Genomic DNA, 27215 nt, shown 5'->3' with positions numbered 1-27215 from the left:
GCAGGTATCTAGTGACATTTGAGATGGCATCCTGTTAGCCTTCTACCTGTGGGGAAAGAAGGATATAATATACCCTTTTGGGCCAGTCCCCAGGAATTTCTCAGCTGTGTAAGATATCTTAAAAGTCATGGTTTAAAAAAATCTAATCCTATCCAGGCTACCCACAGACAACAGAGGGATTTTAGGGACTGACTTCAAATGTTGATGTCTACATTTAGACATTTAATGTTGGTGTCTTAACCCTTAACTGAATCCTGCCCACAGTTTTATCCTCCAAAAAGAAGTAGTCCTAAGGGCTTGAGATTGCCTGAAGCAAAATGCCAAGAACTTGCCAGTAAATGGTCATCAAATATATGCAGCACCTTGACACAGGTCTCATCCAAACAGTTGCTTGCTTTTCAGAAAAAAATATGAGTATAATTTCAGGGTCCCCTGCCACTAGTATGATTCTCAGTTCTGTGTAATTTACTAAATTCAGATGGACACATTCTGTTACTTCATCCACTGCCCCTTTTGTTGTTGTTTGTTGTTGTTTTGTTAGTTTCTTTTCTGGTCCAGTCCTGTCAGTTGCTAAGCCACTGCTAAAAATGGTGAACATTTTGTGCTCTTACTGATATCCACAATATTCAAGATCAAGATACCCTCATTCAGTCAAACTGGGTAATTGTTTCCGAGGAGAGGGTTTTATTACCAGGTGGGGTTTTTTTTTTATCTTGAGGTTGGCCTCATGCTTTCAGACAATTAGCTTGATGAAGTTCTTCCTGACCATGCTACTGTGCAATGAGCAGTGGAATGACTCTGCAAAGGTGATGTCTGAATTATACTACCTTTAATTAGTCCCACTTGTTTCACTAAGCTGATAAGTGTGATTAGTGTAGAAACAGTTTGACCTCTGAAAAACAAAGTTGCTCTTTTTTTACCATGAGAATGGTTACTGCAAATGACATTAAAACCTCTTCCAGTGTGTCCTTACTCAACCAGAGTTGAGTAAGCATTCAAGTAGAACACCTACCAATTGCAATTTCATTTCCCCCCTTGTTCCAAGCAGTGAGTGCAGAGGGCTGAGGGATGTGTGCTTCAGTAACATGCTGTCCCAGGCATCTGATAGTCTTAATTTTTTGCTGCTGTAAAAATATTACTTTGAATATTTTGACTCTTCATGTTTCCCAAAGGGAATCTTCGTTCTATTCATAAGCCTTAACTTTAAATGGCATGATTTTAATTTGTTTGTCTGCTTTTCTCCTCAAAGCTCTGGTAAAATAGTACCAACTGTTTTTATGGTGGATGATGTGATGTTAACAGTTCCTGATTATTTGTTAAGGGCTGTTGCATGTCTAGAGCTGTAGCTCTTGATGGAAAGAATGTTATTATGTAATTTTAGATTTCCTTGAATAGAAACGACTGGTGTTGGCCAGAACATCATCAGTGTGCAGTGTTCACTATAGCTGGTTGTGGCTGGATGGGTGGTGATGTATGTCATGTGGGGCAGCACAGCCCAGCAGGGTCTGATGGAGACTCCTGCCAAGGATACCAGTTTGGTTGTAGGGAAGCAATGGCTGGAGGGCATGTTGCTATAATGAGATGTGCTTTCAGTGAAGATGTTACTGTCAGGCCAAAATAATTTGTTTCTTACTTAGTTAATGCACGTCCTGCACATCGAATTCCTAACAGAGTCATTGTTAGTTTTCCAGCATTTTCTTTGCCATTTCATTTGTGACCTGCTGTTCTCCCTATATATCTGCCTCGGATACTTGTTTTTCTTTCATCACTTCTTAATATGTCCACTCTTATCTACTTCATAGACAATTTTATCTCTTGCTTTGCCTCACTCTTTTACTCCAGCAAGTTTCCCTGGCAGCTAGAATTCATCTTGGCCTGGATCTTTGTCTTCCATCTTGCACTTACTTGGAGTCTTAAACCAGTTTATTTGGTGTCGATCTCCTATGTTCCAAAATCTATGTGTAAACACTTCAACATTTGTTCTGATTTTATGAAATACAATCTTCTGAGAACCTGCACCGACTCGGATGGAACCTGATAGTATTTTTTTAAAATCATGTTTAGAACTGTGATGCTTTAGAAAAATTTGCTGATAAATCAAAACACTGGCCTGATCTCAGAACATGGCAGTGTAATAAGCGAGAAGATGAAATACAGAATGCTGCAGCTATTAATATGTAGACTTACATTGTCTTTACAAACTCATTGGTTTTTATAGCTACACCAAACTGTTCTCATTCATATCAGTAATGTTACTTTATTCCTTGCTCCCAGGAAAAATTTTATTTCAGAAGTTTGGTATCAAAGTACATTATTTTCAATTTCTTCCTGTTCCCTGAAGTTCAGAAAGAAAGCTGAATTCCTTCTTAAAGGGAAAACGAAAGTGCAGGTAGTCTATCTATTTCCACTAAAGATACCTTTAATCCATTTAAGGTGAATCCCAGTGTGACTGTATTCTACAAATGTAATATGAAGGCATATGTTGGGGAGTTTGAAAAGTTATTCTGTGAGCAGGTGCTAGAACTACAAAAAATAAGTATGCATTGTCTATGAGTAACTTCAGATTGAAAATCAGGATTTAAAAAAAGGGTATTTTGCAATGATATTCTAGTAGGTGCATGGAGTCAAGAAACAAATTATTTTCAAGACATTATGAAGATTACTTAGTAGAAGTATCTACCAGTGTTACTAATAGCTGGGTTTACTTTTGGTTTATGTGGGTTGTGCTCAGCCTCATATATTAAGCTCTTATCTTTAGAAAAAATAAATTTGCAAATGGAATCTCCATCACTAGCAGCTGAGTTTGAAAGAAATTCATACACTCAGTACATAGCTGTGCAACATTATCAAGAAAGGGACTATGGAGAATGTAGGATACATTCACAACGATGATTAATTGCAATAGCTTGCACATGTGTATTTGAAGACCATCTTCTTTAAGTAGCTTAGGGTCAATTTCACCTTTTAGAAAACTAATTTAAAGGAAAAGTAGCTATTACTTCCCTTACCAGGTATAGTGGATTGCACATATATATCCCTTGAATATGGGTGAGCTTCTTTTATCTTTGAGGACATTTAATGAGATTTGTAGTAGTCACCAATGGTTTGGTATGTTGGTTTAGCACAGTATCTGAAAGAGGACATGTGCCACAACTCATGGTGCAGTCCATCACCTGCTGCTATAAGTATTCATATTTAGAAGGGAGTTAGAGTAAGAAATACAGGTTTCCTGAGAAGGAAAATCTTTCAAAACAAGATTGGTCTATAGCCTGCAGTTATGCTATTGCATTATCTGATTTACAATAGTGACAGGAACCTGCATATCCCGCATATCAGGAGGTATTCCTAATCAAGGTAGGGGCATGTCTTCCTTTATATATTTGTCTTCCTTTGGTTTTGACCAAATGCAATTTCGTATTTGCCATTCATTTCAAAATGAACTTTTTGAACATCTTTGGTTCAGAAGCTTATTCAACTGCAGATAGACGTTTAGGCCTAGATTTATATCCACCTATGCCAGTAAAAAGAAAGAAATGGAGATTTGACTGAATTGCTTGCAGCAGGACTTAACTTCTCTTTCTCTAATAACTGTAGAAAGATTCCAAGACAAATATATTCCAACTTAGAAACCTTAGCAAGCTGTCTAAATTTAGGTAGCTTGAATCTAGGTACAGCACCACTGAATGTGGTTAATGTCTACAGTATTTCCCTCTTGCATTCACTGATATAATACGGATGTCATGCTATTTACTTGGAAAAAAACTCTACCAGTAAACACTTTAAACTTACCTTTTTAGCCACTTGATGATGGCCTTTGTTTTGCCTTACTGGCAAATCTGATAAATGAAATAAAATGAAGAAAGAACAAAATAATGGCTCATATTTATGTTCCACCTATCATACCAATAAAATAAAATGGTGGCAGATATAGTTAGAACAAAGTTTTCAGGAACAAAGTTCAGGCAGTTCACAAGGATCCTTTGACATTCATAACTACAAGAGGTCGCAGGGTCAAAGACTTACTGATTACTAACAGAGGCAGAGATATATGTAAATAAAGAGAAAAATTACTAGAACTCAAACACTGGGGAGGAAGCCGATTGCTGCAAGGCTGGAAGAAAAGAATTCTGATATATATGCATCATTGCAGAATTAAGTACATGCATCATGAGGTTTCTTTTGCTTTGCCTTTGAGACCAGTTACTTCACTATTGCAGGAAGCAGAGTATGAAACATTAGTCTAATCTGTCCAGGAGTGCAAATTACAATATTAAGCATTTATAGAATAATAAAAACCATGATTTTTTTAATTTGATTTTTTTGCATACTGCTGAAAGCTTATTCATGGAAAACATCTGAGGAAGAAAAGAACATGGAGCAGATTAAAGGTTGATGACTATGATACAGCCTTGAACAAGGTGATTGTAGGTCTAGAACCTGATCAAGCAAAATATCTAAGCATCAGATAGGGACATATTAAAATAATTGAACAAGAAGGCAGAGAAGTGTGTCTTGGAATAACATGTACACTTCAGATCACTCAGAGAAAATGATATGGCAAAGAAATAGTGCAAACATGGAAGGAGACTGAAGATTCAATTCAGCTGCCTGCTTGTAGGCACCTGTTACCGGTTGAGTGCCTGAGGGTACCAGGGGTTTGGGGTGTGACACAAGAGCTGGAGGGGACCCTTGACCTTTCAGGGCAGCAGCTGGGTGACAGGTAGGGCACCGTGGGGCATTTCAGGTGGCATCAATGTGCAAGGAATAGGCTGGAGCTCAAAAGGACCCAGGTTTGTGCAGACTGGCAAAGTGAAGTCTAAAGGAAGGACGGTGTTTTCTCCAAATATTCTGAAGGAAGGATAATCCTGTCAGGAGTCCTCAACAGCTGAACCTAATTTAGGATTGAGGAAATTATCTTGCCAGAGAAATGAGGCTTTGTCCACCGCTACTCACAGAAGCAGCCGAGGGGAAGGTAGGTCAAGCAGGGGGATCCTAACAGCTTCTAACAGGGAGTCTGATCTGTTCAAGGGAAGATTTTCTGGGAGAGCTTCCCGTGATAAAGAGGCTGGGTTTGATGACCCAGGAAGCATCTTCCAGTTCTGGCTTCTCAGGATCAGGAAGCAGCGCTGATTTTCTCTTGACTTGCCTTATGACAGAGTTCAGATGAGGTGTTTGTAGTAATCTTGCAATCTGTGAATCTCTCATAACATCTAAGTTTCTTGATAGCTAAAGTAATGTTTCACAGAGATTCTGGTAACCAAATTGCATTTTGCTGAAATTTTAATAGCATTCCCTGTTCTCTTCAGCTTTTATTTGATTGTCTTGCTAAGCAGGTATGCTCAAACTGAGAACTGGTTGCAGCTCTGAGTTAGGCAAGTTTGTCTTTAGATGAACTTGTCCCCTCTGGTGCAGGAAACATAACACAGAAGCGTTGCTTACTTTCTAGTTCTAGAGGGAATTGAATGTTTACTTTTTAAGCTAGATGAGTGAAAACCTGGCCTAAAAGAGTGCAGAATTAATCCTCTGCTAGTTGGAAATCATGACAAGATCCATTTTCCACAGTGAAAGTTTTCTATATCAATTATTTCCTACTTTTATCTCTATCAAATATATTTTTCCTGTGAATAACATGCTGGATTAATTGTATGTTTGGGAGAGGAGTCATTATTTAGGTGAAAAGTCTTTACATAATACTTAATAAAGGAGCTCATAAATGAGTGTTGAGCTAGATTTGTTGTTAGGATTTTCAGATGATCTGTTTTTATAGGTTATGTGTTGTAATATGGTGATGTACGTTCTTTTGACCTTTTTCTACCCAAGGAAGAAAATACAAACTTCATGAAGGGTGCTCAAATTTTTGCAGCTATAACCAAGCTCACATAATTACTGCTGGGTCAGGGATTATAGAGCCCTATGGTAGACATGCCTTTGTAAGCCAGGGAGTCCACATGACAGCTTTCTGGTTTCACCACTTCCTAGCAATGAGAATTCTCTTATTGTAACTATTTTTAATTTTCATTCCTGTTCTCATATTGCAGGAGACTTTTAATCTTGAATTGTGATTTGGGCATATGCATCAATAACAATTTGGCCATGCAGGGAAATTTGTGGGAAGCAATGTTCCCCTGGATTTAAGCAGCCTTATGTAATACCTCATCAAGCTATTCATTAGTGTATGTTCTGTGCTATACATTTAAAGGTCCTGAATGACATGAAGCTGGCATTTAATGAGTTATGTTAAATAGGAGTTGTCAGGCTTCTGGCTTTCTCTTCTGTTCTTTGAAGTCTATTGCTACAAGGGCAGGAAGGGGTTAGTCATCACATAAGAATAGAATTTATTGAAAAAAAAAATTATTATTGTCAGACTTTGGTTCAGATATTTATTAGGTTTTGGTATTAAGCTAGTTAACTAACTGAATTCCATATTTGATTGATTTCAATCAAATTCTTTTGTTGAGGTTTATAGCCAATGGGCAACCATCTTTTCCAGACTTCTATAACTACATTTTATGTTACCTAATTAGATTGTGGAATATTGTCTACTATTGAGTCTAATTCTTTTGCTTTGCTGTCAATTTGATTTTTATTTGACTGATCATTATAATTCTTTTTACTTGAGTTAGTGTGTTGTTATTGGTAGCTGAACTTAGGTAATAAGTTTTCTTGATTTTATTGTCTTACGAGGTCTTTTAATGAAATATATTAAAATGCACTGACTCACGTGTCTCTAAGCAGTGTGAGGGCAGGATCATTAAAGATCTGGGTGGAAACAGGCCAATAAATTCCAAAGACCGAACAATTTTCCCTAACTAGTCTTTATTTCTTGCCAGCTGTATTTTTTATTTTAGTTCAGCCTCTTTCGAGGCTCCCCACAAAATACACATACCACCCTGAGAGCAGCAGCCAGTAATAAATGTTTACATGAGCATATATATTTGTACACAGAGCTCTTCACAGCTGGCTCTCCATTTGTCCTAAATGCTAGAAAGTGTTTTAACGTACCCTCAGGGTGGCTTAGCTGGTATATCTGAAAAGGGACACACATTGAGTGTTTTTATTGAAGACTTGCTAATAAAGGTAATTGGGCAATCTGCCTAAAACCTCCTTTTTTGGGCCAAACTGCATGCTGGCTGGACCTTCATCCTACGAAGCATGGATAGACATGTGGATCTGCACATAAACATATACTGAAGCTTCAAAAAGTCACTGCCACTTGTAGCATAACTCCAGCAAGTAATGCTCCTGTCTTCTATTTCTCAAACTACCCTGCCTCCTCTCCCCATTCCTCCTCAAGTGAACTTGTACAGTCAGACCATTTCTGCCCAACCATAGTTTGATTTCTCAAAATTGTGTACTTTTTCTTTTCCCATGCTTTCCTCATTTGTAGGAAGGCTGCCCGCCCTCTCCGTGAGCAGGGGGCAGCCCGATCCCCACGTCTCCTGAGAAGTGTTGCGGTGCTGTATGAATGCTGCAGGATTACATCCACATAGCATAAGGTCAGCACTACTGTTGGAAATGCTGGAAGAAGGCCTCCTGTGTAGCCAGATGACACTGAAGTACTTTCTCTTGAAAATTATTGGAGAGCTGCTTGAATTTACCCAGGAGAATAACACCAGCCAAGGAGACAGGGAGGTCAGCTCAGCTGGATGGTGCAGTCACTCATTAAGATCATTACCTGTGTCATTGCCTTCTCTGTCATTCCCACCCCAAACTGGCTGCCTACTGCATATAGGCTGGGCTGACGTTGTCATTCAAGCTCCCTCATTTCAAAGAGCAAGTTCACCTCAGCGAGTGGAAAGCAGTCCTTCCTTTGCTCTGGTATCAAGCTTAAATGCTTCAGTGTTCCCCTCTGAGCAAGAACAAGTGGTTCAGGCTTCAGGGTCATTCCCCCACTTTCCCAAGGATATTTGCATACTGCTACCCATCAGCAAGAGGTAACCATACATCCTGATTTTTTCAAAGGATGCTTCTGTCTAGTTTAAATAAAACTGGGAAGATGAACTAATTTAGCATGTGCTAGAGAGCTATTATCAGATACTTCTGTGAGCTTGTGGTGCTCATTTTTTTTCATGTGTGGAGCTATCTGATTTTTGGCCCATAAGGTAAGTCAAATTAGGCTCAGTTTTGGCTGTATTTTGAAGAAGCAAGTTCTTTAATATTTGTTTACATTAACAATGCATAAAATGTATGCCTGGCCCCAAATCATCCTAGCCCTATATGATCTGTTAATTTATTATATCTCTCAACGATGATTTTTCCATAATGTTCTAAAACAGATCTTTTTATATTTCTCAAACCTCAAACTGATACCAGTCCTGACCTTAAAGGTCACTGTTATAAGAACCTGTCATTCTCAACTAACATCTGATGTGATGTCAGCCCTAGAAGATGAAATTTTCCTCCCATTCCGTGTAGCCTAAGTGAACTCACAGAACATCCTTACACTATATACATAGCACTATGCTATAAACCCCCAAAATTGCTATGAAATTGCATCCTGTCTTAAAACTGACAAAAACCCATCTAGTCTGTGTCACTGCACTGAAGGTTTATCGCATTCAGTGTCAGCATTTACACTCTTCTGGGACTTGATCTCTTAAACTGCTAGTGTAAGACAGTGGGAGAGTTTAAGCTGTCATACATCCATTGTGTCTTGGCCCCTAAGTTATTCTTTCTAGCTGATGTCCTGCCTTGTTGATTGTGGAGCCAGAACACATATAAGCAAGCAACATGACAGCCTGCCTCTCATCATCCACTGACAGCAATATACTATGTCACTTTTTTTGCTTTACTGCAGCTTGGATTATGGGGTACTTTAAACCCAAGCACAAACAAGACATTTACCTCTATTTCAAATTAATCAACAGCCTCATAGAGAACTTACACCTTATTGCACTATTCTGCTTGCATGACTCAGTGTTTTGGACTTGTGCTATTGTTAGCTTTTAAGTCTGAAGCGGATCATAGTCCTAACAGTGAAAAATTACTTTCGGGTGAGGACCCCATATACTGTATTGCCAGCTATAACAATTGTAAATTACACAGTGCTAGCAGGCACACATGGGTAGTGGAACTCCATCACCTGCAGCTGAAGTTGTTAGAAGCCAACATCTTCCTACACAATTTGCAGGCACATTTTAGAAGTTAGCATGGACCCCAAGTTATTCCCAATAGGCAGTTCTCATCCAGCTGTCTTATTTTGGGACCAAGAGAGTTTAACAGTACGGGCACAGCCTACCCAGTCAACCTCAGTGCTAGAGGCATGTTTAAATTACTTGTCTAGATATTTGGTTATACAGCAGTATCTGGACTGATGCTGGGTTCGAAAATCAAAGGTTTATGTGCATTTCTTTTGTTCTTGTTCAAATGAAACAGTCTGTCCTGGTGACTGAAAGTGAAAGAACTTCATACTTCTTTCAGTGAGTGATTTATCAGAGCTAGAATCTTGCTTTCAAAAATTCCCTTTGAACATAATTGTTACTGTGTATCAAATAGTATTATCTGTCAGATCAAAGCTGGTATGTCACAGTTCTATTTTAGAAAGAAAATTTAATACTTTCATGAATATAACAAACGTCAGAAACTTTCCTTTACCATTAAAAGTGTGTATAAAATAGTTTCAGATCACAGAGAAATCTGCATGCTACTCACTTGTCATAAATGTTCCTGTTTCCTGCGCAGGATGATTCCATAGTTACTTCTTAGGAAGTTTCACTTTTTTTTTTTTTTTTTTTTTATGCAAATAGCCTGAAAAGCAAACTCATGAGCAAAATCAAAGTTTACTTTGGATGACATCAGAAGAAGCTATATAGTATAATAATGCTATAATAAGCCTAGCTTAGTGATCAGCAATGGAAATAAAGTCTCTTTAGAAAGGTAATGTCAATGAGGAGGATTTCAGAATTTGCATGTGTGGATACTATGGAGTGCATCTGTGTCCATCCAGCTGCCCATCTGCTGAAGGAGGTATGTGGTCATTGGGTGTCTTTTCCTGTCTCTGAAAGGGTTGTGATGAATAAGCACAGGTACTGTGGCTGGCAATAGAAGTGTCTTGTCACAGAGGCCCTTGGTGCTTGTTGGTGGGTCACTCTGATACTCCTCTTTCACCTGGCTATGATAATGTTTTGGGATAAGGAAAAGCAGGCAAGGGAAATGTGAGTCAGGGTCCTCCAGAAAAATAGTGAGGATATGATCGTACATGTAGGAGAAGCAAATAAGGCAGAAGCAGAGGTTAAATAAAAGCCAAGGAATTCTGATTGCATTTTTTTTGAGCTTTGACTTTGATGGGGAAACAACTGTGTACCTGTGGTTATAATATGTGCATATATATACATGAGTAGCAGCAGAAGATAATTTATTTTACCATCAGTAAAATTAATTGTATCGGCTTTTCTTAAGAAATACCAAATTATCAAATAATGATAAATAGAGTGGAAATGTCAAAGGTTTGCAAAGAAGGTGGAATATTGCCATTCGTCCCTGAAAAAAAAATATGGAAAATACAGTCCTATATCATTTGAAATAGTGGTCTGTGGCCACTGTAAGTTAAGCTGCCTGTTAAGAAAGGAATCTTAACCTCATAAGGATCTATTTTCTGTCAAAGTATGACGGTTTTCTTCTTTTTTTCTCCTGCTCAGGTGCTGATGATGTTTCCCTGACATCTGCAGCAGGCAGGAAGCACTGTATAGAGAGTGTGAGTGTGTGTGTGCATTTTGATGGGTGCAGCTGCTGTAGGCTGATGATAGCTGACTATCTTCAACTATCATAGCTATTTCTTTTTCTTTCTTTTAATTCCGTATATCAGAGAGGGAGAGATGCTAGAAAATCCAGTAACTTCGTAATTACCAGACCCTCCTGAGAAAAGATTTAACTAAGATTTCCCCTCATTTTAAGCAACTGTTCTGAACTCTAAGTTACTGGCTGTCCCAGGTCTGTGGAAATTTTCTGATGAAAGAACTGCTGAAAAACTGGCTCTGTTTTTGAGTCTATTCACTATTTATAGTTACCAGTGTAAATGAAAATACAAGCTTTCAGAATCTCAGTATGCTCTCTGATACTGGTTTGCTTACTTTCATCTAAAATCCACCCCACATTTAATTTGGAATAAAGATTAATGCAGGTGTGTCTTAGACTTTTTTTTAGCACAAAATGTAATTGTGACTTTTGCTGCCACAAAGATTTTAAAAAAAAAAAAGCGTAGGGGAAAGGATTCTAAACCTAATTGACTGAGTCTTGAGTTTAGAAAGGAAATTAGAGTAACCAGGAGCCTACAAACAAGGGAGAAAGGACTGATCAATACAGTAAGCTAGGTTTTAGAGGTCACAAAGTCCGGTAATGTGAGAGTAGCCATAAATCAAGCTGAGGAGGCCCTTGAAAGGAAAATTAAAACCAAATTAGTTTTTAACCATGTTAATAGACGTGTATGGCTTTTCTCATCATAGTGTAGCTGTCTAAAACAAGCCAGGCAAATTACACTTGGAAAGTGCCTTGCTCTCAGCTGTAAACAATAAGGGCGGGAGTCAGTTGCTAAAGCAGAATCTGTGTGTTTGGGCCATTTGAGATGTCCAGGGTATGAGCACAGGGCTTGCATTGTCCCAGGGGTAGCAGGTATGACAAGGGACCTGCCAAGGAAACCCGTGCCCTTCTGTAGAAACAGTGGAAGGTAGGTTGAGATACCATAGGCAATGTGAATATATGATAATAGATGTCAACATTAAAATAAATCAACTATGCTCCTAAAATTAAGTGAGATGAATTTTCCTTGCGTACCCCATTTGGACACATCTCATGCCATTAGAGAAGCACTAAAACATTCTGCCTGGTTTTCTGTCATTGCAGATGGCTTGACTCTAGGGGTCAATAGATCCATTATATTTCATGTGTTATAATTACTTACCTAATAGCTAAAAGCTTTACCAATGCCAAGTTGCATTGTATTTTAGATTTAGTATTGTATTTCCAAAACCTTCCCTTAAGTTCTTAAAGTATATAGTATATAACATGGTCAGACTAATGGCATGAAATTAATTGAATATTTTTAATAATAATGTATATAACATTATTCAATATTTTTGTTAATATTTGTTCCACGATTTCTACGGCTGGCTTGGTGATGAATAGCATATTTGCAAATACTGATAAAGAAAATCATAAAGAAAACACAGAATCATGGAACGATTTGGGTTGGAAAGGACCTTAAAGATCACCTAGCTCCAGCCCCCCTGCCATGGGCAGGGACACCTTCCACCACACCAGGTTGCTCAAAGCCCCATCCAGCCTGGCCTTGAGCACTGCCAGGGATGGGGCATCCACAGCTTCTCTGGGCAGCCTGTGCCAGTACCTTCATTGTAAAAACTTTCTTCCTTGTGTCTGATCTAGACGTGCTCTCTTCCAGTTTAAAACTCTTGCCCCTTCTCCTGTCACTACAGCCTCTGGTCTCTCTTCATCTTTCTCATAAGCCCCCTCTATATAATGGGGCTGCCCTAAGGTCTCCCCAGCACCTTCTTTTCTCCATGCTGAACAATCCCAAGTCTCTCAGCCCTTCCTCATAGGAGAGGTATTCCAGCCCTCTGACCATTTTCATGGCCCTCCTCTGGACTTGCTTCACCAGGTTGATGTCTGTCTTGTGCTGGGGACCCCAGAGCTGGATGCAGTACTGCAGGTGGGGTCTCACCAGAGCAGAGTAAGGGAGGAGACTCACCTCCCTCAACCTGCCAGTCATGCTTCTGTTTATGCAGCCCAAGATACAGCTGGATTTCAGGGCTGCGGGCACACATTGCTGGGTCATGTCCAGCTTTTCATTCACCAGCATCCCCAGGTCCTCCACAGGGCTGCTCTCAATCCATTCATAGCCCAACTCTCTGACCCTGTTTGATGCTGGCTTGTTTTTCTAGTTGTGGGAAAGTTTAGGCAGGTGTTTTATTGGGTTTTACCTGTATTTAGAGAAACATGCACTTTCATAACAGATACATTTGCAGCTATGACATAATTATCTAGTAAATATTCTTTTGAAATTAATACCTCTTTGTTTTGATATAGTGAGGCTTTGTTTCTAGCACAAATTTTAATCCTAAAACATTTCACAGCTGGGTTTAGAGTTAGTCACCACAATTTCAAAATATTCTGTGCATATAGTGGTCTAGTTACTCAGGTATTCCAGAGACACAGTATGTTGTGTAATATCTTCATGTAAAGTGCCTTAAAGAGTAAGGTTCATCCTTGCACGGCTTGATATTATTAAGTTTTTGCTCTTTTATTATAAGTGCTTTACCTAAGTTCCTTATCTGGATTAGTAGAGCATGGATTAGTAGATCAGAATACTGATCAATGTTCTGTCACTTCCTAAAGCAGTAGTATTTTTCAGTGCTATCAGTTGAGTCAGAGGAATCACCAAATGTCTTGCAAAGCCAGGTGTGATGGTTTGTTTTCCTTTCAAAAGTACAAACCAATCCACAGCTTATGTAGAGAAAGGATATTGTAATACTTCTCCAAACTGATCAAAGTATTTGTTTTGCTTTACCAAGTCCATTATATGTTCTTCCTCAAGTCAGAGAAGGTTCCTCCAAATTGAATAAATTGTATTAGATATGTTATGTTTTAAATACACCCAGTTAGGATTATTGGGATGACAGGCAAGAGCAGAACAATGCTGAAGATCAGTTCTTCCCTTTGTCTCGAACTTCTTTCCCAGTCCCTAATTCTCCTCACCAACTTCAACAAAGAGACAAAAATAATTCCTCCAGGATATGAATTTGAGCCCCATGAGTCTGAATATTTGGATGACTCAGGTACAATGTATCACATGGTGTTTATTGGCTTCTGGTTATAATGAGAGTCTGATAGGTGATTACATTCCTGTTTTCAGGGCAAGTTATTTTGTCTTTATCTCTCCTCTGAAGTATTTTTGTTGTGTGTCAGGTGTATGGACTCTGTGCAAACTGTAATTCCACTTTTACTAAGTTTTGTACCGTAAATTGTTTATTTTCCTTCGTTCCTCTCATACTGGTCTAGTGTACTGGACCTCTTTTTTTCCGTAGACTCTTGTTCCTGCAGAGGAACTCAAAGCAAATGGAGGCGTCCTTACTGTTGCTGGCTACTCCTAGCTCTTACAGCTCTCATGGTGTGCCCATGTAAATCTGTCATACGCGCATATTTACATGTGACAGCACAGTATCAGTCGTTGCATAACACTATCTAGCAGTAGATAATACAAAAAATAAATGTTTTATTTTTGTAAACACCATGAACCCCTGAACTGTTATCTTTGATGTATATATCATCTTCCAGGAGTGTACTGTATCAGCAATCAATCTCTACTTTCTAACTGCATGTAAACATATTTCTGGTTATGATAAAACTTAATTTATGGCTGATTGTTTTCAGGAAATGGTACAGGCAAAAGAGAAAGACTAGCTGAGGACAGTTATTTAGAAGAATAACAATGTGTGTTTAATGTGTCTCTTCTGAAAGAGACAAACTAAGCTTAGATCTAATTTTCCCCATTCAAGAATCACAAAAAGGTAAACACATGAGGTTCCAGCAAGTATTTTCCTTAGGGCTTATAGGAAAGCAATAAAAATAAGTCCTCAGACTTACCATAAAAACAAAGAAATAAAACCCTCTAAAATCATCCTCATGATATCATCATAAATCCTGTCTGTAAATTGCTGTACTCTTCTTCTACCATAAGCATCTTTATGATGCCAAATTTGACTAATACAATTTAATTGCTGCTTTAACTCCCTATTAGGAAATGATCCATTTATTTGTTAACTGTGCTTTCAAGAGAGCGGAGCTTTTAGCAATAACTTTCCAGTTGCAGTCATTCATTTTTTTCCAGGGGTCTTGAGGAACACTTTGTAGATATTAAAAAAACTGAATAATGTTTGTGCATTGTTGTGGGTTAACATGTTTGTGCATTGTGGGTTAACACAACATCTGCCTGACAGATGTGAAATAGACCGCCTATGAAACCCAAGTCATTCTGAGGTGGCAGCTGGAGGCAGGCAGGATGCCCTTTAGCATCCAGCACCAGATGACAATTTGTGAGCAGTGGAATGAAGCCCTAGATCTCCATGGCTGTAACAGGAATACAGCAACCCACCTTTCTTGTAGATACCTGTTGAACATCTACGTTTAAGTCTTTTAATTTGGAGCTGAAGATATACAATACTTTTTTTCTTCTTGAATCCAACTTGCAATTTTGAAAAGCAGGAATGAAAAGCAAACTGGTAAAATACAGTACACTAACAGTAAGAATGTGATACCTCTGTTCCAGGGGTACAAAACTGTGCAATGTATATGTACTTGATTTTACTTTGAGATTAAAAGAATATGATCCACAAACTGTGCAACCTCTAGCAGCCCACTGCAGACTAATACCATCTTGGAGGGATAATTGGGAAACATCTTGAAAAGGATTGCAATTTGCTTAGCCCCTATATATGGATCTAGAGGGAGATTCTTTCTGATGTGTCTCCTTTGCTGTCTCCTGCCTGCCTCAAGCTCTGTTGATATGCTCTGAAAAACAAAGGAAACAGTAAAAGCTTTTGTGCTTACCTCTCAATACACTGCATAAGGAGACTGAAACCTATGGATTACTACGTTCCTCACAGTGTTTAGTGAAATTTTTGATGAATCAAAACTTCACAATAATAAAAATACATATTATCTTTTCTAAACTAGGATCTCAATAGAGGTATTTTGGTTTTTAATGCCTGAAGGAAATGGAGGACAAGGCAGTGGGTTACTGTAACTTGCATTGTCAGTTGAGGGAATGACAAGAAACTCGAGTTGACTAGTATGTTGTTCAGTATCTAATTGAACAGCTGAAGAAAATATTTATTGTGTACTTTGTTCTTTGAAGTAAAATTTTTCTCTTCCCTCTTTTGTCAGGTAGAAGATAGAGCCAGGAGAAAATAATCTTGTTAGAGGGAGTTATTTTTGCAAAGTCTTTGAACAAAGTATGAAGAGTAAAAGCAGAAACATTAGATGCTTTATTATATGTAAGCCTTTAGAGTTGTTTTATAGTTGTAGTGTTTCAGTATTAGTTCTAGTTTAGAAATAAGTAGTTCAGAATCACAACCATGATTACTATCTATCAGTCCTTGGGAATTTATCTCATATGGATTTTGTTTGTCCTTTTAGGTTCTGAATTCTAATTTATACGATAGTAAGTGCTGGTTGGAAAAGTATTTTATAGGAATGTTTTTTCTGATAGCTTATGAGATTGAATCAAAATCTTAATACAAGAGCTCACTGCTGAATTGTGCCTGCCACACATAAGTCAGAGTATTTCAACAGTACTAGGAAGACGTAAATACTGGTAACTATTCCAACACTAACATGTTCTTTCTGCCTAGGCTAAAGAAACAGATAAGAAGGGCTGTATTTAGTTGTCCACACACAAGCATCAATGACATCTGGATTGTGTAGGATATCAGAGACATTTGTATGGAGGTACCATATGTGCCACTGGCCTTATGAAAGACCCAAGCCATGGTGGAGTGCAGATGAGATAACTAGTTCATCTCAAAGAAGTCTAGGTACCTTAGATGGGCAACTAAACCAATCTCCAAATGACAAAACCACTACCACAGTCAAGCTTAAAAGGTGTAGTGCCCTGTAGTCTACTGGGCAGCAGCAACTGGGTATAAGCATGCTCTCAAACTGTTGGCAACATGAGGTAGTGGCACTTAATGAAGAAATTAAGGAGGAAGTGGAGCTACACATTTGGTGCAAACTACATTGTATTGTATCACCTCATGCTTGCTACAGTTTTAGGGAATACATATGAGCAAACGGTGTGCTGGCAGATACGCTTTGACTTGGTAAGTTGCAACCACTTGGTTGTATGTTTTGGTTTCCACATTTTGCTGGTGATCTTACAAGTTCTGTTGATAGAGGCCATTTGTACTTGTTTCAGCATCAGGTTTTTACTATGAGTTTTAAATGCTTATATATTGCAAATATTATTTTGGTGCGGTGTACCCCCAAAACATATTATTAATTTAACCTTTCTTTTTATATTGCAGAGACAAAGTATTAGAATGGCATAAAATATGGCCCAGTTCTACTACAAAAGAAGTGTCAATGCTCCTTACAGAGATCGTATCCCTCTTCGTATTGTACGGGCAGAATCTGAACTGTCTAATGCAGAGAAAGCCTATCTGAACGCCGTGGAGAAAGGAGATTATGCCAGTGTAAAGAAAGCTTTGGAGGAAGCAGAAATTTATTTCAAGATCAATATTAATTGCATTGATCCCCTTGGAAGAACTGCACTCCTTATTGCAATTGAAAATGAGAACCTTGAGCTCATTGAGCTGCTCTTAAGTTTTAATGTTTATGTGGGAGACGCTCTGTTACATGCCATACGGAAGGAGGTAGTTGGTGCTGTGGAGCTGCTGTTAAATCACAAGAAGCCCAGTGGGGAGAAACAGGTATGTGCAGGATTTTCTCTAGGTCTGTAATCTACTCTAATGAAAAGAGAATAATTGTGCAAAGGGAGTAAGCAAAAAGAAAACCAAACCTAACCATCATCCTTGCACACAAGTATTTAAAATCAGAAAATTAATGACTGATACTGTGTGCATTTTACTCATACCATAAGGTGTCTCTAGAGCCTTTACCCCAAGTCTCCCAGCCTTTCCTCATAGGAGAGCTGTTCCAGCCCTCTGACCATTTTTGTAGCCCTCTTCTGGACCCATTTCAACAGGTCCATGTCTGTCTTGTGCTGGGGCCCCCAGATCTGGAAGCAGTACTGCAGGTGGGGTCTCACCAGAGCAGAGCAGAGGGGGAGACTCACCTGCCTCAACCTGCTGGCCATGTTGCTTGTTCAGCCCAGGATATGGTTGGCATTCTGGGCTGTGAGTGCACGTTGCTTGCTTATGCTCAGTTTTTCATCCACCAGTATGTTCAAGTCCTTCTCAGCAGGACTGTGCTCAAGCCCTTCATCCCCCAGTCTGTATTGATATTGGGGATATCCCCAATGCAGGTGCAGGGCCTTTCACTGGGCCTTGGTGGTCTTCATGAGGTTCATGTGGTGCCCACTTCTCAAGACTCTCAAGGTCATCTCTTGACATGGAATCAAATCTGCACAGATCCACAAGGCTTATCAGTTTAATGTAGTTAAGTCACATGAGATCTAGGTTCCAGTGAGAAAGGGCAAACATGTCCTGCATCCTTCCTACCTGCAGCCTGAATAAGGTTTTCCACTTAGAGCTGAGTGAATTGTTAACTGCCTTCTATATAAAGCCAGAATCGGGCTTACATTTAACTGATCATGCACAAAACTTCCTTCCTGGAAGACTGTGCAGTAAGAAAAGTCAAGCTTTTTCAAGCCAGAGCTTTGCACCCATTATAAACTCACTCAGAAGAATCTTGAAGTTGATAAACAGGTTTTGCCCATGACACCTCTGACATGGTAACATTATTCCTGCAGATATTGTGGGAAATCTTTAATGATTCAAAGATCATAATAATTCCAAAGAGAATATTAGTGGTAAGATGTGGTCCATTTAAATTAATTATTAAATTCCCTTTAAAGCTGATGAAGGTTTCAACCCCTCCGTGTGGAGGTCCCTGTCTCTTAACTCAGCAAGGCAACACTGGGAGACATGACCCAATTGATCGGTCTTTCAGCCCTGTCTCCTCCAGTAGTCATCCATCCTATCAAGTACAGCTAGAAAGGTACAAACTCCTCTCCCTTTCTCCCTGTCTTCTCTCAAAGGAAAAAATCATTATATACAGTCTCATTCATGATAAATTCAATGCCTGCTCTGCTTCCCCTTGCACTGCTTTGAGACATCTCTAGGAGGGAGCTAGACTCTTGCGTATCCTTCTCATTTTAAGAAAATACTGGGGACAGGATAACATAGCCCATAAATTCTGATATTCCTAGGATTCTTGCAGGAAGAAAAAACTTGAAAATAGTTACAATATTGTATTATATTTTCATCTATTTCAATTTTCATGTATTACAGGTACTGTATTAATGTATTTCAATGAATAGTATGTTGAGATGATTACAGCCCTTTCACAGATAATACATGCAATATACTTTAATTACAGTATAATGCACTCACTATGGATAGAATTGCAGATAATAGGTAAAGAGTGTAATTTTTGCTGATAAAATAACATGAATTCTATGCTTTTTTTCTTATGGAAAGAAAGAAATACAGTAAGTCGGTCTTTGTACAAATGTGTGTCTGCTTTGTCTTCTAGACAGTAAAAGCAGAGCTCCTTTGTAATGGCAACAGGTTTACATCACAGAAAGGGAAGAAAACTAGATTCACATTAGATTATTTCTCAACTGATAGTGCAGATGAGAATACAACTTACAGGAATTTCTCAATGCAGTGGACCAGGACCTGGAAGGATCAGTGCACAGCCCTGTGTCAAAACAGTTAAACCACCTGTGTCTCCATTCTCCAGCCTCGATAGTGGAAGTTGCCATGTGCAGAGTGGAGTTCATCTCAGTTGATGTTAGCCATCTAAGGCTGTGTCTCATCTCTGACCTGGCTGCCTGGGCTTCCCTTACCAATGGACGAAAGGGGAGATCCCTGGAAAGCAGCTCTTGCTGTCTTTGTCAGTTACTTAAGATGGCATAAAACACTTTTTGGACTAGCTGGAGAGAGAGTCTACAAACTTCCTTACACTAGTTTCCTACATTTCAGGCTGTTGTTTAGACTTTTTGGTATGTGCCGCAGCTACTGTAATGGAAACGCTTGAATACAAAACCTTGGTTTAGGTGAGCTTCATGCTGTAGCAGACGAAAGATAGGTGTACTGTTTGGGTGCATTCTACAGTGTTAAATTAGCCACAAACTGCTTTGCTCCAAACTAGAGGTTAGCTCTCTGGGCCGGAGTTTAAGTGCATAGTTTCAGTGCTGGACTGCACTGCTGGCTGGTGAGAGTGCTGCTTCTCCTTCTCGTCCTTTTTTCCCTGGTTGTACTTGCTGAGGGTCTTCCCATTACTATAAAGCATGACAAATAATCATGAATTATTTGAACAGAGACATCTTTTGCGTCTGTACCAGGCTACGCTTGCCCATTGCAAATGCTAATATTGCTTGCAAGCCAGTGCTTTAAAAAAAAATGTTCTCTAAACAAATAGATTATTTGCATGCTCATGGTGTTGTTTGCACTGGAGACCCCAACAACCATTAAGCATCTGTGGATGCCATCTGTGTAGATAGTCATGTTGGTTCTTTTCTAGAAACAGGACATGCTGAAGTATGTATGAAGAATGTAAAAGTGGATTACATTTTTACAGTAATGCTGCAATGAAGCAGATAAAAGTGTGCATATTTAATATATTATTTAATAATCAAAAGTACCTGCTGGCTGAAAAATCATTACAGTAGGCTAAAGATATAAAATCTGGATGCTTATAATTTTATACTAAAATTTACATTTTCGCTGTTTAGACAGAGATATGAGATATGTCTTTTTTCCCTGGAGAATCAAATTCTTGTGAAACTATTTCAAATTGCAACTTGACTTTTTGTTTACTTTTATTTGTAAACATCTGACATATTGTTTAGATGATGATTCATTTTCAGACTCTGTACTTTTAATGACATGATATCTTTGCCTGTTTGGTTTTCCTTTGTTGTATAAAGCTAGTCATGTGTGGTAAAGTCGTGGCCCTTTGAAGTTAGTGGGAGTTTTGCCATTGATTCAGTGAGGTCAAGATTTCATCATTTTGCTGGGGTTTTTTTGCCCCTGATGGAGTTATTCACGGAGGAGACAGATAATAGTAAGAAAGATACGTGTGCTAAATACTGCCAAGTTCAAGAAACAGTTTAGATTCCCAAATATTAAATTACTGATGAAAGTTATGAACATTCAAATGCAGAAAAACCCCAATATGACTCATGATTTACAAGTCAATGAATTAGTTCTCACTATTTCTTTACAATCATGAGTTAATATACTATGTATGATGCATAGCTAATTTCACCTTCATACAATAATGTAATTGTATTTGTAAACCAAAATAATTTTTACGCATAGGTTTTCCTACATAATTCAAGACCTCATTGACAATGTCAGAAAGCCAGAAAATGTATCTTCTTGTATCAGCAGAAAGGTACAATTCTGCAGGACTTCTGAAATGTATCTTTTGAAATAAGTGATTTTTCTCCAAAATTTAATTCTTTAAACAATTAAATGTCTAAATAGAAAAGGAGGAAAAATGAAAGATGTTAATTCTGACCAAGAATCAGTGCATTTAGTTAAAATAATATATTTTTGCATTTTTTGAGAAGTTTTTCAATCAATATCTTCAAAATTAGGAGATGCCACTGAATCTTACTCTTTAATACTTCTTCCTCAAAAAACCAAACCAAAACAAAAACCCCAAACCAAACCACCACCAAAACCCAAACAACAACAAGCAAAAGTCAGATCTCATTAAAGGTATATCTAAAGTCTCTAGTCTACTAACCACTCAGCTGTTTGGCTCTAGCTAATACCTATATGTTTTGTGCTTTGCATTTCAAAGTCCTTATCGGTTACAGTGGCCTTGAGCTGATTATCAATATATGGGTACATCTGGTGCCACCTGGTGACTACAGATGGGGCATGTACCTTTAACAGCTTTGAATTGTATCTGACCCCTGTTAGGCAGTTTGTGAGTATTTTGTGGTACACATTTATGGAACTCAGGAAAATCATGTTGTTTGCATTATATTTTCTACACTTCTTTAGCTGTAGCAGTTGCTAAAGTACACGTGAAAGAGAATAACACAAATTAAGGTGAATGAGTTGAGGAAACTTGTCCAAGTACTTTTAAATTACCAGTTCCTCAAAGCCATATGTCCTTATTTATCTGCCAAGTCACTTGTTGCTTACCCGGATGGATAGTTGAATGCCGAATTAAGAGGGGAAAAAAAGCTGTTCTTTAAAATTTGGTATCTGCAGAAAATGTTTTTATCGTGTTAAATTGCATGCAGCATCCACATATGGGATGGGGGATAGGTAGAATAAAAAAATGCGTAGAATACCTTTATTTAAATCGCAGTGTGCTCTACTGCTTGAGGAACCCAGGCATCGATATCTGACTGGGTGCTGACCACCTAGGTATGCATGTATACTCAGCGAAGACTGAAGCAGAGGTGTGGCTGTCTTCTAAGGATGCTACAAAGCACGTAAATGAAGCTGAAGAGTCGGTTATTAAACTTGAATCTATGTATTTGCTAACAGTCTAGATTTAGGGCATGGGAACCTGACGGCAATGTTTGCAGGCATTGCCTGGCTAGCAAAAGCACACGGTGGTGCTTTTATGCCTTCCTGTTCACTGTTAGATGTCAGTCTCATGATACTGTGGGTATTTTTATAGGTGGATACCCTGGGGACAGCTTTCTGCAGATGTGTGAAAAAAATACCATGCTAATGGCAGACTAGCGTTTACAGACATAAGGGAATTGGTAGAGGAGGGAGAACTTTAGGACAGGGAGGGAGCTGATTGTGCTGATATGTCCTTGGTTCACTCCTCTGGTGTGGAAGTCAATTAATGTGAAAACACTGTTGGGCACAAAGGGAGGGTTGTGGTAAGAAAGTGGAAGCTGGCCAACTCCAGCCCCTGCAGCTTTCTTCCAGTTAGTTTGGAACTGCAAATTTTTTAGTCATCAAGGCAGTTTGGGAGGTAAATCTCCTATATAGCAGATTACTCTGTGGGTGCTTTGGATGTACAGAAGAAAGGTCACACACAGTCTTTCCCAGAGCTGCTGGTGTCCTTAGTGAGACTTCTGTCCCGGTCTCCTGTCCACTGGCCAGACAGGTTTCTCTATTAACAGGAAGATCTTTCTGCCTGTAGTGCATCAGCTCCTTGTACATCACCTCTGCATTTCCAGGTTGTCCCAGCAAGGGACACAATATCTAAAATTTCCATCTCTTGTTTGGTCAACATTAACAGAACAGTCAATGTGTAACAGTCAGTGCATACTTTCAGATGCACTAGCTTAGGAAACCTTTGTAAGAATTGCTTCAATTAACTCTCGCTCTGCAAGAATGCTGTGAAATGTGCATTTCATTTCCTGAAGGTCTTTTGGATCAGCTTGACTCCTCTCTCCTTCTGTGTGCTGTGTTCTTACACTATGTGCAGAGAAAAGAAGAAATTGCTGGCATAATGCTGGAAGTAGGAAGCTGAAAAGAGACTATATCCACCTCCTACAACTTTCATGGCCTTTTTGCTTTCCTGGGACAGCAGTAAAATCACATCGTAAACTGCTTTATGCAAAATTGCTGCCTTCTACTTACTGTGCTAAGAAATGTTATACATGTTGAATTTCTCCATCTCATACTTGCAACCTGTGTTTCTGCTGCTTGCTCACTCCCGCAGAATCAGTCATGGTTCCTACCAGTCAAAGTTGAACCAGGGAGCCAGGCATCAGCTGCTTCAATGGACTGGCCTCTAAAAATGCAAGTCCATGGTATAGACGTGTTTTCATTGGATTTCATGGATTTTCCTGGAAGTGTCCCAAAGGGCCAAAAGTATAAGTTCAATGTGTTATCTAAGTATGGGGAGGAAAAAAAAAAATTATTCAAAGAGGCAAAACCTAAGCCGCCAAAACTTAAAATTTACAGACAGGCATTTCTGAAGGACTGAAAGATGCAGCGTATTCCTTGGTGAAGAGTGTATTGCATACGGGTACCAGAGACAGGGTGCAAGAGTCTGGCATGTGGTTAGGAAGTGGTAGAAGATACTGATACCTGAATTAGCGTCTCAGCACCTTCCTGCGCTCTTATTGCCTTTCCAATGCTAGTAGTTAAGACAGAGGTGACCACAGCAGGGATTGTCAATGCCACCTGGTTACAGTGGACCTGGAAATGTCCATCTACCCTGAAGTAACATGTAGTCACTCTGAAAAATCCTCTTCCACCATCCCAATTCTTCCCATGGTTCCCATGCATTCTACAAACATGGTTAGCTACTGTTCGGGTTGCACTCAGAACTATGGATTCAAGTTTCTGATTTCACTACCACATTCTGAGTCTCCCTCAGGAAGAGCATAAGGATAGTTACCATTTTCTCTCCAGAGAGACTCTCTCAGACTGTGAGCAATCCTTCTTCATCACATTTAAGGACCTCTTCAGTAGTCTTTCTGGTCATGGTAGGCTTTACAACTGGGATATTCCTGAGCAGCTGGGTGAAAGGTATGGCATGTTCCAGCCTTTATCTCTGAGGGAAAGGACTGAAATGAAAGAGACAAAACTTTTGTGTAGAGGGTAAGGACAGCAAGCTGTGATTATATGCTTTTATTTTCCAAGGAAAATGGCATCTGGGAGAGATGGGTGAGGTGAGAAGTCATATGTAAGAAGATAGCAGCTCTGATACTTTGCAAACCAGATGTGAATCCAGGAATCTGAGGCAAACACAACCTAATTCTGGTGTATGCCACATGCACAGTGCCTGCCAGGGACATTTTAGCCATGTGTGAACAAGAGGATCCAGAATGTTAGGAAGCGTTATCCAGGTGGACCAGTAGGAAAGCTTGCTATCCTGGGACTTTTTGAGAAGTGGGGAAAGAAGGGGCATTATTTTACTGTTACAGGCTAAAGTTATATTTTATAAATCTTGATGCATTTAGCTGATTGATAATTATTTGGAGTGTGGGAAGGTATAAGAGGAGGTGTTGACAATACAAGTTGTCTTTCACTTGGATCTACTGCGTGTAGTTATCAGAATAAACAATGATTGATCTTATGTCAAAATGTGTCTCTTTATTTTTAGCAGTGTTGCCATGTACTTTTGGAGAGAATAAAAGGGCATAAGAGAACAGCCAGGAGGAGGGGAGGGTCCTGTGTGAGGATGTGTCAAGGATGTTGTACAGTATAGTTTCCAGACCACTGGGGCAGGCTGCTACGTGGATGTTCAGGCACTCACCTAAACTATCTGAAAGGGGTTACAGAAGCAAGGCCAGATAGCTTTGCAGGCAATGTGTCTTCAGTCTGGCAGTATTCCCAGAAATATAAGAATTCTAAAGGTGAAAAGTCAGGAACCAGCATGAAAGCAGTACAGAGCCTGAAGGGTCATCTTCCATTCCTGAAATGCTGGCAGTGTAGATTCTGCTCTTCTGACAGAGTTCCTATCTCCTAGGAAATTCCCCATATGTGCTTCATTACCCACTCTGTTCCTTTCATGTCTCTTAGTATCTTTGGACTTGAAACTGCCCTTTGAGGAGTCCCAGGGTCCTCTGATGAAGCCAGTGCTCTTCTCAAGCTGCTCATAGCCCAGCTACAGTCTCAGGCTCAGGCTCCTCTTAGCATGTGCAGAGCTTTGGCCCATTATTTTCCTCCCAAGCCCTGTGGGATGGTACTGTTTTCCCAGCCCTGCACTGCTCCACAACCCAGTGGCATACATGGGGAAGTTGCTATGTCAGAGTTGTACCTTCCCCGGTAACAGTGTGGGTCGTCACAGAGACGACCAGGGAATACATACAAGCTGTAGGTCCAGCACACCTACACACCAGGCTTTAACTGCAAAGGTGTTGGACCTGTTATTTTAAGATGTTATTTTGAATTTTCACCTATTTACTGAACTGGGACTTATATTGGTGAGGCAGGGGCAGGAAGAAGGAGAAAGATTTTATGAGCACCGCATGATGCCTTGTGGTTTTTCTTATCTAAACCCTTTCTACAGTAACTTTGGAAAATATCAGTTGCAATCACTTGTGTAATGTTCTTCATCTGTTGAGATTAAAGCATCATTAATGTTTTGAAAATGTCTCCCACAGAAGTTCATGAACTAAGTGCCTTTTTTGAGTGTTCTGATTAATGACAGTCTAGCTAGTAATGAGTATGGAGGAGGCAATGCAAAGCTATTTTGTCGGGCTTGAAGTACACAGTCTTGAAGTGCAATGTGAGGGCACAAAGTTGGTTCTTCCCACTCCTAGCTGCCTGAGTGGGTAGCTGGATATTTTTTTTTCCCAGTGGCATGTGATTAATTAGAATTTTCTGACAGGTTTTAACATATTGATAGACAGAAATGAATGGGAGAAGCTGTGTAGGGAGATGTTTCAGTTTACTGATGAAATAGATGTAGTAGCCTATCCACATGTTCATTCTTTCATATAATCGTGAAAAAAAAAACCACACATGAAAAGCACATGAAAAAAACAGGTAGCTTTTAAGGAGAGGTGTACTGTAAAGGTGGAGATGAGTAATTGCATATGAGGTGGAGATACGGATTTACAAAAGTATTGTTCTTTGATTTTTTAGAGGGATGCTGGCTGTTTTCAAGTTCAAAAAATGCTGTGCTTAGGTGTCATTACGTGTTGGCAATAAACTCAAGCTGTCTGTGTTTATATGCATCAGAGGTAGGGTGGGTGGCTGTGTAGAAAAACCTGTCACAATTACTGAAGAAAGATTCCAGAAGCTGGTATGCTGGTGCCATCCAATAGGGCTGCTAGCAGGTTCGATACTGAGGTAGGCAATGTGTTCCACAATATGCCCCCATCACCTTGTAATGAATGGTAAATCATAATATTCCAAAATTGAAGCAGTGGCAAAAGAACTATGGCAAAATATGGAGAAAAGTGATAGTTTCTTGACCTGTAAAAAATGAACCATTTTTTTGTTGGCAACATAAAAAATAAAACAAACCCAAACCAAAAAAAACCAACTTACTAGCAGGATCCTTACAGATAAATCCTGGCAGGTGTATATTCTTGATGATGGCTTGCACATGCTGTGAATATAATCCTCCATTTTAGCAGTTTGCTGAAGTTCAGAAGATAATGATGATGACGAATACAGATTTAGTTCAAAGACTAGTGAACCAAACCTATACCTAAAGTTTAAGTGTTGCAGATTCAGAAAGATTAAGTGCTTTTCTGTCATTATTTGCTGTTTTTTTCATACTTCTTGTTTTCAGCTCATGCTGGAAATGAAAACAGTTTTCTACCACAAGAAGATGAGTGCAGATAAGCAATACACATTTGAAAATCTAAAAGAAATAAAAATCTTTAGAAGCTTAATGCAAAAAATAGTTCTGTGGGAAAGTCAGATTTCTCCTCAAGAATTCTCCTCCACATTTTCCCTTCTTTTTATATTTGTTGAGTCTCACTTTACAGCACTCACCCAAGTTTGCAATCAGAATAAGGACAGCATACAATTAACAAAAGAAAATGTCAAAAATCTCTGCCTTCTACAATTAGCAGTGCTCTACTGTCCTCTTTATAAGCCTCCCTGCCTGGAATAATTTTTGCC

General features: G+C 39.1%; 1 protein-coding gene across 1 annotated transcript in view; it reads left to right on the top strand.

Moving 5' to 3' along the window:
• The window catches only part of TRPC4 (transient receptor potential cation channel subfamily C member 4), a 162107-nt gene that overhangs the window by 43974 nt on the left and 90918 nt on the right, over positions 1–27215 (top strand). The window contains exon 2 of the mRNA XM_014286041.3: positions 17034–17438. Within this exon, the coding sequence (XP_014141516.1) occupies positions 17061–17438 (378 nt within the window). The 5' untranslated portion in view covers positions 17034–17060. The remainder of the gene's footprint in view (positions 1–17033; positions 17439–27215) is intronic.

This window comes from Falco cherrug, chromosome 2 (genome assembly GCF_023634085.1).
Source record: "Falco cherrug isolate bFalChe1 chromosome 2, bFalChe1.pri, whole genome shotgun sequence".
NCBI lineage: Eukaryota > Metazoa > Chordata > Aves > Falconiformes > Falconidae > Falco > Falco cherrug.
Note: the sequence above shows the minus strand (reverse complement) of the source record. Positions and strands in the feature narration are given on the sequence as shown.